Source organism: Diadema setosum, chromosome 17 (assembly GCF_964275005.1).
Source record: "Diadema setosum chromosome 17, eeDiaSeto1, whole genome shotgun sequence".
Classification (NCBI taxonomy): Eukaryota; Metazoa; Echinodermata; class Echinoidea; order Diadematoida; family Diadematidae; genus Diadema; species Diadema setosum.
The window spans coordinates 12134614-12146602 of NC_092701.1; the positions used below are offsets into that span (position 1 = coordinate 12134614).

General features: G+C 37.7%; 1 protein-coding gene across 1 annotated transcript; it reads left to right on the forward strand.

Annotated features, from left to right (window-relative positions):
- Nucleotides 1-1747: 1747 nt before the first annotated feature.
- LOC140241257 (sulfotransferase 1B1-like) lies at nucleotides 1748-9759 on the forward strand. Its single transcript, XM_072321005.1, has 6 exons — nucleotides 1748-1898; nucleotides 5400-5659; nucleotides 6072-6192; nucleotides 7001-7098; nucleotides 7639-7831; nucleotides 9650-9759. Exons 1-6 carry the CDS (start codon nucleotides 1748-1750, stop codon nucleotides 9757-9759), a joined length of 933 nt encoding a protein of 310 aa, XP_072177106.1.
- The last annotated feature ends 2230 nt before the right edge of the window (nucleotides 9760-11989 follow it).

An 11989-nucleotide genomic window follows, 5' to 3' on the forward strand; every position in this document is an offset into this window, starting at 1 on the left:
CCCATCGACGCCTCTGCATATGAGGGTGCTTTTGTTAAGTGAAAGATCTGCTGCACACTCTTTGATAAATTAGGGAAATATACGTCAATCTCAAAAGTGTACAAAGTCTATCGAAAGGGATCCTGTATAGCGGAGCTTTTGCATGTTTATGATTGCAATACAATTGTACAACGATCTGGTGCGTAGTTCTGGCGATATTTGGACAATTTTCCATTAAGAAAGTTCGAGATTTGTCCTCATCTCGGGAATTGCTTGGGGGATAAATGATTTGTCTGCCTAAACACTTCCGTAGGGGCGGGGCAAATGCCCTTTGCCCCCCCCCCCCCCCCCCCCGAGATAGATTCGACGCCCCTGATCTTCCCTGGGTATGCTCATAGATGTATCCTGACTGAGTCACCAGTCATTGTCGTTTCTCAGGAATGATTCAGGAAATGGAGGGAGTTCAATTATGGTGATATAGTTTTTGTTATTGTTTGTTTGTTTGTTTGTTTGTTTTCGTACATTATCTTGCAGATGGTCCCCAGTTACTCGCGTCATAGCATGTTTACATAATAAGGCCTATACTATTTGACGTTGTCAACGTCTGAGCCATACCTTACAGTGTATGTCGATGTTACTTTCTTCGCGAGCGAGCGAAGTGAGCGAGCGCTTGAGAAAATTATGTATACATTTTCCTACAAGATAGAATACTGTTCAGCTCTGTTACCTGTCTGAAGGCCGGCGTACAAACGTCATGCAATATGCCAAAATTGATACAATCACATTTCTGCTTCCTCCATTTTTTTGTTCAAAATTCAGGGGGGGATGATTGTACAGGCCATCCCCCCCTCCTCCATTTCAGGGGGGGATATATCCCCCCCATCCCCCCGGGATTTACGCCCATGGCTGTGATGGACTGAACGTTTCAATCCCGAATGATACTACAAAACTGAAATGATGCTGATCTGTTACTAGAGCGTCGCTATCAAAAATCCTGCAATATTGACACTCTAAGCAGGCAAAAGAACAAGGTCAGCTGAATTGGTATAGGAACCGGACACATAAGGCTTGAAGCGACAACACCATTTTAGTTGTTACAAAAGGATAAAGATTTACCAATATTCATAATAGCATTCTAAAATAGGTGATAGATGACACCGCCCATTGCAGAAAGTCTGGTACGCCTCGGTCACACCTTTGTGTATAGCATATCGCTGCGTATTGCTGTACTTTGCGGCATATACATATAATGGTATAATCTACAGCGTAGCCATTACAAAGGGACAAAGGTTGAGCCATAGCATTCTGAAGAGGGTGATATAGACCTCCCATTGCATATAGTCTGTTGCGAGAATGATTCTAGCATCATTAAGTCGTTACTCCCCAACAAAAATCATATATGATTATTTTGTGTGCATACGTTATATTTCTTTGAAAAAAAGACGGAACAATAGAGACAGAAGCACACGTACTTACAATCATACATTATCCTGAACGTCGATTAACTGTATACAACATGTCGTAGAGACTGAAAGTTGTACGATTATCTATGGCATTTGCTATTAAGAGCAAGATAGGATCTCTTCAATAAAGGTAACAAAAACAACGACAACAACAAAAACAAAACAAAAACTGGTGTCCTCTTGAGGTAAGAAAATGGTTGCAAATATTATCGTCTAAAGCTGAGCATAGCATGTTGGATGTACTTCAATGCCCGTTGCATCTCATTTCCTCATCTAAACTCATACAGGACTGACGGACCAACAAAATGGCGGCAAACGAACCTGCATATGTAAATCAGATCCACATGTACAAGGGCATTATGTATCCCAATGCCGTCTTGGACTCCAGTATCGACGCGATGCAGACGTTCGAAGTTCGTCCGAACGACGTGTGGGTCTGCACCTATCCTAAATCAGGTACACGTTCATCTATCACTCTGATCTTTATCATAACCTACAGTGTAGGAGTGATTTTGTGATGATGATGATGATGATGATGATGGTGATGTGTACTAAAGTGTAATCATGGTTTAGATGATACTTAGGATGTTGACTTTTTTCTCCCTTTTTTTCTTTACTCGGGGAACTTGCTAATTGTACAAGCTTCGCTTCTTATGCAAGTTCCCTCCATATTCGTTACTAAAGCTAGGTTCAACTCAGTGATTTCATGCAGATCAAATTATTTGTATATTACGAAGGTTCATATGTGCTTGTAGTTGCAGGTGTGTATGTACTATACTTTTGCTATACTATTGTTTGCATTTGCTTTATGACACTCCCACCTTCTTGTACAAATTGTTAATCCTACGTAGCAATAAATTTGTATTATTTGGATATGGAAATAAATGAAATGAAATGAAAGTGACGATAACAATATCATATTCTCCCATTCCTGTTGTCACACTATAAAAGATCGAGGTAATAACTTGTGTCTCTGTTTTGCTACAATATTGTGAAATGTTGTTTGTTTCATTAACTGTAAAGTACTATACTTCTCTATACCACACAGTTATAGGACCGCCATTCACATACAAATGCCTACATGCATGAAACGCACTTCCTCAATCTGCACTCTGACATTACAGGCCTATACTGCACCTACTAAAGTGATATGCTGCAATGTGAAGAATCGATTGTTACCAGACCTGTTTAAGGATGATGTAATTTTCCAGATACTGTCAGGATTGTGATGTTGTTGTTTTTTTATATTTCGCAAACAAAAGCATTTCGTGGTTTGCCCCAATTGTTCGCTTCAAAACAATTCACGTTTGACTACACCAGAAGTTCTATTTTTACGCAGTTGTGCTGTGAGGCTAAAAGGTCGAGACTTACAGGCATAATTTACCATTGGCAGATGAAACAGAAACCCAGCAATAGTGCTTCAAAATAGTTCTAAAATGTGAGTTAGGGATAGACAATGTAAAAGTTGAACCAGTATAATCAATGTTAAGTATCTTTAAATATACAACATGTGAACAATAACTATAATAACAAATGTTAATGTTTCTGGACTAAACTGTCTACAGTTATGGTTTAATGAGAAAAATAGTGTTATCTCCTTATGATTTAGGCTTTATTGCAAAAAAAAAAAAATATGGTAGGATGTTTTGTGATACAACTGACCTAGACATATGATTTAAAAGCGATATCTTGAACATTTTTTTTTTTTTATATATATCACTGCTCCCAAAGTTAAACAGGACCTTTAAAAAAAAGAAAACCAGTGGAGCCGAGCGGATATTTCCCTCAACGTCCGGCTCAAGGCTAACCTCTTCTCTGGTGCTCTTGTGACCAAACACCTTCCTTCAAAATACTCAGTATTAATACTATCTTATCCATTTAGATGTCATCAATATCTTCGTAAATTACATGTTCATGCGCATATTTTTTTTTTATAAACTCAAAGCCTATACACACTTCTGCACAAAACAAATTTGACGGCATGATTTATAGAGTATAAAGTAGATATACCTCATGAATCCTCTTAGTAGGGCAGATATTATGTAACAAAATTTGGCCGAGATGCTCACATCCGACGGAAAGTATGAAATTTTGCGTATAGGGGTATTATGGGGTGCTGATTTCAAATATTGCCGGATCCAAGAGATCTGACCACGGGGTCGGCCGCCATTTTGAATTCCAATATGGCCGCCATCACAAAACAAATTTAAAGATCCCTATCTTCAGTTCTGAATGACCTGTGGCACCAGAATTTGGCACACATGAGCGTTTTGACATATTGAATTTGATGACAGATTGATTTGAAGTGTCTGACAAACATCGAATGGCCGCCATTTTGAATTCCAATATGGCCGCCTCGACGAAATATTCAAAATCCCTATCTCGATTTCTAAGTGGTGAGTGACGCTGAAATTAGGTGTAAACAAGTATTTAAACATACTGAGTTAAAATATTAACTAATGTGATGTGTCTGACAAACGCAATGCCTGCTATTTTGAATTCCAATGTGGCTACGAAGACAAACATCACGACTAATATTCACGGGCATGTCAAAAAGTGCAGCAAAAAGGAAGCATAATGCGCCTTTCACTGACGTCACAATGTAAATACAGCAGTGCGCACTCAATCAGTTACAAACGCGCGCTCAATCAGGTAGCCTAATTTACAAACCCGAGATAGAGATTTTCAACACTCCAACATGACAACTTTGTATAAAAATTCATATTCACTGCCGTGCAGCTTGTCAGACATATAAAATAAATCTGTTTATTGCAGTCATCATATCACCATGCTTTTATGCATGAAATGCCAATGGCTTATGCCATTCAGAACTGAAGATAGGGATCATTGACGGCGGCCATATTGGAATTCAAAATGGCGGCCGACCCCGTGGCCAGATCTCTTGGATCCTGCAATTTTTGAAATCAGTGCCCCAAAATACCCCTATATGCAAAATTTCATACTTTCCGCCGGATGTGAGCATCTTTTTCACATAATAAATAATCTGCCCCACTATCTCATATGATTGGTTAAAAGGTGAGTCATGAAAATAACTGTGCCCCATTGTTGATCAAAATGACGTCATGATTTACTGTGCCCGGGGCACAGTTGATCGACTGTGCCCTGTAAATACGTTTGGAGACAGACGGTCGCAACCCCGTGCACATAGATCACTATGTACGCACCAATGATACGACCGCCGCGCTGTCAATCAGCGTTGATTACGAATGCTACGGTATCTACTAGTACACCATGTATATTTCGGAATCTATATTTTCGGTATATAAAACAAATAATGACAGCTTGATATTCGGGGCACAGTTAAAATTATGTAGCCCCTCGGTGATGTGAAAACCATAACTATGCTCTCAGCTTCGCTTCGGGCATAGCTATGGTTTTCACATCACCTTGGGCCCATAATTCTAACTGTGCCACTCATAGCAGTCATTATTAATTTTGTATATTATGACTTGAGTGAATTTGACACGTGTCGCATTCCCTCGACGAACTTTCCTTCATGTCATAACCCTACATAAGTGTAATATTTCAGTGATGCAGTGAGCGTAGACTGGATATAAAAGAAGTTGGTATAATCATGATTAGAATATCCTCGAATTTACAACATAATTATTTTCGTAGTCCAAGGTCGACATACAGAAGTCATCACACACGACATTGTTTCCGGTCACCGCAATACGAGGCTATAAACTATAGGCAGCAGCATCTCATTAATAACATTGGTATGGTATGCGGAAGTTCACGAACATGTTTTTCTTTCAGTTCTTGCAAGAAAGTCTGTCTTCTTGATTTAATACCTTACAGACACCCACTCACACACACACACACACACACACACACAAACAAACAAACAAACACATACATGTATGGATGCGAATATTGTGCATGTACATAATTATGTTGAAGATATGTAATTATATAACTTTATTATTTTTCTAGGAACCCACTGGATGATGGAGATTGTTGGTCTCGTACTTTCAAGAGGCGTGCCAGAAAAGATCGACCGATTAACACATACCAGTACTATAGAGATGATAAACACGGCACAGAAGTTCCCCAAAAACCGCGAGGAAGAACTGAAGAATCCCGTGGATATGTCACCGTTCGCTGACGTGATTGCCAAGGCAACGTCACCAAGAGTCATCTCCTCCCATCTTGCTCACCAACTGTTGCCTCCAAAGCTGGAGGAGAGAGCAACAGTAAGCAAGAGTTGATATCGATCACACCCTATACTTCTCATGATGGAGGTCAACACTTCTTATACAGCTCAGCGTTTTTACGCTAGATACAAAAAAAAAAAAAGTTTTTTTTTTTTTAAGACTTGTACCAATATGAGGATGATAGTTGATTTCATATCGAATATTAAAAAGCCCTTGAATATTGCAGGTGATTAAAAACAAACAAACAAAGTCATGTACGTGTACCAATGTCACCATACCGTGAGAGGCAAAATAATTTGTAGGGCGCTCTTGGTGCACGTATAATGCATTTTCTAATAAAGATATAGGAAAGGAAAATGAATGTCATTGAAACGTTCTTGGGCAAGACCTTATTCATTCTGCTTTGCAATCCTCGTGTGACTGCTATGTTTCGCTTTGATTTTTTTTAAAGGTAATATACGTGGCTCGGAACCCTAAGGATTGTCTCAATTCTCTGTACAACATGCTCACTACAGGACCACAGACTGTTGACATGCCTTGGGAGGTGCTACTGCATTCCTTCTTAGAGGACAGTGAGTCGGAAGCGGTTTCGTTGTCACTGAGCAAAGATTATAAAAACCAAATAGACATGTGTTGGTTTGTTGTAAAATGTTTGTTTGTTTGTGTTTTTTTTTTTGTGCAAAAGTCAGAACAGAAAAGGCAGAACCTTGCTAATAATTATGATCACAACTCCCTTTTGATCTGAGCATGAACAGAATGATAATGACAATAATATAGCAATATTTGCATTGGGTGGCCTTCTAAGAAACAGTGTTGAACAAAAATTACAATGATCTCTTCTTTAGTGCACTGCCATTGCGATCCTTTTACAATGATCATCTTTGCATTTATACCCAAAATAGGTCAATGGGGGTAATGTGGGTAAAAATGTAATCTTCTCCACAGATGTTCACAGCGAGTGGGATTCGTCTTCGGTACCTCGTAATTACGTGCCCAGTGTCCATGCACTTATACTATCAAATCGTAATGGGGGTGCATTACGGGAAAACAACTTTAGATATAGGTGCGCCGTAACTAATCAATTTGATATTTGAAGGGGTCGGTGCAATATAGTGCTAACTCACACAATAGTCATTTTGAGATAATCGCTGTTGAATCTTTGGAAAGTCCATTGTACATTAATAAAACATGAATGGATGCATTTTTACCATCTTATTCGTTGAATTCAAATATGATATTTTCACGGAGGTAAGAGTGAAGGATAAGGATTATGAAAATGCATGTAACTCAATTTTGACAAAAGTGTGGCATAGCACTATATTGCACCGACCCCTTCATTTGATAGTTTGATTACTTCTTTCCCTACAATTTCTTTGGCAGATGCGGCGTATGGACCTTGGCTAGATCACAACCTCCGGTTCTGGAACATCAGGGACAAAGAAAATGTTCTCTTCGTTTTCTACGAGGACATGAAGAAGGTTCATCCATCACTGACCGTGAACGTCCTAGCGGAATATCAATAGATAAAACTATTAAATATGGGTTTTGATTAGCTGAGAAGATCTGGTCACTGCCTGTTACTATGGTGATTGCCAGAGTCTGGAAACTTTTCAGGGATGACAACTTTCATGACACAGTGCCCTGCACTCATGAAAGGAACAAAGTCTTGATATTTTTTTCTGCTCTACATGTGTATACAAATATTCTTAGGCAGCTACGCTTACTTTTTTTATCTGAATTTGGAATACATTTTTACTCTAAATTTTCTAAAACTTATCTAATTGAAAGGCGCTCAAGCAAATAGAAACAAGGTTTCAATTTCATTCTACACAAACGAAAATAAAATCATGCAGTCGTTTCACACGTGTGTGTGCATGGAACTTTAATCGTAGCAATTTGAGATTATGAAATTCGGAGAATGGATGATGGAATTGCGTGAGTCTTTCAAAGCAAGGAGACAAAATAGACCAGTGTTACAACTTAGTTTGTCCTTTATCCGTCCTCTTTATGTTGACAAGGATCCGGTGACCAGTATACGACAGGTGGCCACCCACATCGGCGTTGATCTGACCGACGAGGAGCTCCAGAAGGTGGTCGAGCACAGCTCGTTCAAGGGAATGAAGAAAACGTACACGACCAAGACGACGGAGGAGAAAGATACCAACAAGGACTTCTACAAGGTGGTCAACGCCTTCTCGTTCATGAACAAAGGTATGTTGTCTTCGTGTTGCTCTTATGTGCTCTGTTCACGGGTAATTTTTTTTTTTTTTTTGCTCTATCGTAGTTTGATGCGTCATGGATGGCGGGAATATCTGGCGGTATTTCGGATTTTGCTGAGATTTTCCAGACGTTGTTGCGATGGTGCATTTCTGTTCATTATAGAGAGTACGATGGACAATTTGCGAATTAATCTTCTCTACAGTCATTCTTATTAACATTGTGTTTCCCGTTTATTAACAAACATGTGATGAGCTTAACATTAAGCTGTTTTGTTGATTGCCTTGAAAGTCGAGGAAATGGAACCACCTCTCACCCTGAAAAAAAAAAAGAATATATTTTTTTTTTCACATTAGACAAGCAGATTGCTTGAGATGCGCCTGTCTAAAGGAATTCGACCCGTTTCACAATTTTGGGATATTCAATTCAATTCAATTCAATTCATTTATTTTTCATTCTTCTTCTTTTTTCTTTTTCAACAAAAACATAACACAAGATAAATCAGGTTTTACATCATAAAGAAAGAACATTTGTCTTAATTAATAAATGGTATCAATAAACATAGGAGCGCATACTGGCAAAAAAATATATAATACAAAGTCATGCTTCAGTTGAAAAAAAAAGAAGAAAGAATAGAGAGGTCCACTAAAAAGCAAAGCTTGTAGATTGTGAACCACTCATAAAACCTTTAAATTACTTATTTACAAACACTTGTGACGAATATAATATACGACAGGACGGGACAAAACAGAAGAAACGCAACAACATGACACAACTTGCCAGAATAGATGAAAAGTATGGAAGGAAAGAAAGAAGAAAAGAGAGAATGAGAGAATACCTACACGCTGAATAAGGGAAATGGAGCAGAGGATGGTAGAGAATGTGCTTCATAGAGTTGGTGCTGCATGCAGCTGAGCAAGGATTGTAATGGCTACTTCTTTACGTAATAATAAATTCAGTGTTTGAATGATTGGTGGGTGGATGATGAACTCTGAGGTTAACAAAAGCTATAGCTGTTAATGAAAAAAAAACATGTCAGGGAGGATTTAATAAAAAAAGTTTCAACTTGCGCTTAAAAGAATACAAAGATGGGGAATTTTTTATTTCACAGCTCAGTGAGTTCCAAAATCTAGGACCAGTGTATAGAAATGTATTCTGAGCCAATAAAGTTCTCAGGAGGGGTAAATGAAACTCATTAGATTGTCTAGTGGGATAATCATGAAAAGACTGGTTCCGTGGGAACATTGAATTAAAAATACTGGGAAGTGCATTTACATTGTAATTAAACATAAACTGACCAAGTTGAAAAAAATACAAATCTTTAATTTTCAAAATCTCATGTTTAATAAATAATGGCTCTGTATGGGAACGTGGCGGGACGCCACAAATAATACGAATAACCTTTTTTTGTAACAAAAGTAATTTATCTAGTAAGTTTTGATGGGCACTACCCCACGCTAGGAGTCCGTAATTAAGATAAGGTAAAATTAGAGAAAAATACAACGTCAACAAAGAGGACAATGGAATATGAAACTTGAGTCTATTGATAATACCAATATTGCGTGAAATTATTGTACTAATGTTAGTAATATGCGGCCTCCACGAAATTCGTAATAGATTAATGGGGGGGGGGGAATTAACGTTGAAATTCTAACTATGGTGTTTGTTAAGAATGATATAATTTGAGTGATAGTTTCAATTTATTTTGATTAACCACTAAAATGTTATTATGTCATTATTGTCATGTCATTATTTACTGTGTTTTAAAGTACTTCCTTTATCATACAGTTGGCAGTGTTCTTCTCATTGCAGGAGTTTCCGGTCAGTGGAAGAATCGCTTCACTGTGGCCCAGAATGAAATGTTCGACCAGTGGTTTAAGGAAAAGACTGCAGGACTGGACATCGCATACCAGTTCGAATGATTGGGATCTTTTTGTCACAACTTCAAGCCAATTTAATGATGAGAAGATATGTATATACCGTATGTCTGGGCTCGCCCATTTATACCTATTATGTTATATACATGCATGATGATAATCATTGTCATTGCAAATGAATGTTCTTGTATAATCTTACTTTTTCTTGAGCGCACACTACATTGTATAATTATGTTTATGCTCTATATGAGCAAACTTGAACATTTTTATTATTATGAATATAAATGTATAGCTGCGTATTATGTGTATTTTATGTATATGCAGGGTTTTACATTAGCGTTGAGCCAGGGCCACTAAACATTGATGTCGGGCCAGTAAATTTCGAAAACAGATATTCTATGGTGCAACTTAGATTCAGAATTGATTGTTACGTTCTTTCTTATTTCGACCATTACATTTTTTTTTTATTTTGCTTGCAAAATTCACGTTATTTAATTCGATAAATATTTTGTGGGAAGAAAGTCTTAATTTACTTGAAATGAATGAATTGAATGAAAACACTTCGATCTCAATTTTTAATTTGAAATTATTTTCATATTTCTCGGTGAAAATACATCAAATATAACAAGTTGAAATAATACTTGATGAAATATAGATCTGTGGAAATTCGTCCTGGTAACAGTTTGTCTAAAGTAGCCTTCGTGTGTCAATGTGCTTGAATTGTTTCTGTAAAAAGAGTGGACTCTGCTCTCCTGCTAACATCTGAAATATATCACGCTGTTTATTTTCTCCTGTAGACAATATACGTGTAGTTTTCTACCATTGCTCTTTATCCACGTTTTGTATTAACCACTGTTCATTGGAACAGACAACGTCTTATCATCTCTGCAGTACTACACGTGAAATAAATGTTATTTTGATAATCTAATTCGATCTTTTGATTTCTTGCTTTCCGAATATTTGCGCATGAATCGGCATATTACACACAGTAATATTATCATGATAACATGTCGTTAACATCATTACATGCGAAAACAAACAAAAAGGGGGGCAATTTAACACAGTTTGGCGTATGGAGAGTAAAAATTCGCATAAAACTAGTGAAATCTGAAAAAAAGCGGTTATATTCATTTGAATAAGAGACGAGTCCATGTGTGTGTGTATGTGTGTGTGTGTGTGTGTGTGCGTGTGTGCCGTTACTTGAACAAAATGATGTATTTCGCCTTTATTGAACCGCACATTATACCCCACCCCCCCCCCCCACCCACACACACGCACACACACACCCCGGTCTGAGGACCTGTCTACGCCGTTGCCTGACGTATTCCAAGGATGTTCTTACATACGACATAAACGAAACAATACAGCTGTATACATCATCCAAAGATCAGTTGTTAATCGTCCCGCACAAATCAATCTCTAACTATACTTATCTATATTGATTTTTAAGGTCCTTTACTCCAGTAGTCATGATGGAGCAAGTTCTCCCTGAATCTGAATCTGAATCTTTCAAAAGACTGCAAGACAACGATACGAACAAATAGAAACAAAAGTCAATATATTTTTCATATTTTCTGGGAAAATCAAAGAGCACTTGACTTAACATCTTTCAGAAAGCAGAGGAAACAATACACCCTAAACACGTGTCTGTAACGAGTCGAGGGAAAGTGCACTTTTCACACAAACTTAGGCCTACATTTTGTGGAATTCACTTAGTAATTTCTTATTCTTATTTTTTTTTTCGTTATCCGGAAGTGATGTCACAAACTGCAATAGTCTTCTCATTTCTGCAGTGTCGGAAATACAACTGTAAAAATCCTTGAATTTTAAGCGGATTGTCCGATTTTCGTCAGATTCACTGATGTGTCCTACTGATATTGTTGCATTCACGCAATCCACACATACATCATAATACGATCTACTGAACTTGTCTTATAATTAAGTAAAACGCTTTTTTACATAATCGCTGTATGCAAGCTAAAATGGAAAAGTCGTGAGGTTATGACGTCACAGCCCCATTTAATGGGCATACTCCTATAACCATCTCCTCTCCATAAAGTTAGATTTTAAAGAATTGTAACGTTATCATGTCACGTTTTCTTTTATTGCTGACACCTCCATACCATTATGTTTGTATGATCGGACTCTCACTCATTAAGTTTTGTTTAATATAGAATGAAAAGGAAATTGTCACATAAGTACAACTGATCATGCCCAACTGGGATAGTAGGACTTTGATTCACGAGACCAAATTTAATCTTGATAAAGCCGCACA

Bases quoted from the DNA above. Each gene is read 5' to 3' on its own strand.
- LOC140241257 (XM_072321005.1), top strand. From the start codon at position 1,748: ATGGCGGCAAACGAACCTGCATATGTAAATCAGATCCACATGTACAAG. The intron at 6,193-7,000 runs GTGAGTCGGAAG...TTTCTTTGGCAG, and splicing joins GCATTCCTTCTTAGAGGACA to ATGCGGCGTATGGACCTTGG. The intron at 7,099-7,638 runs GTTCATCCATCA...TATGTTGACAAG, and splicing joins TCTACGAGGACATGAAGAAG to GATCCGGTGACCAGTATACG.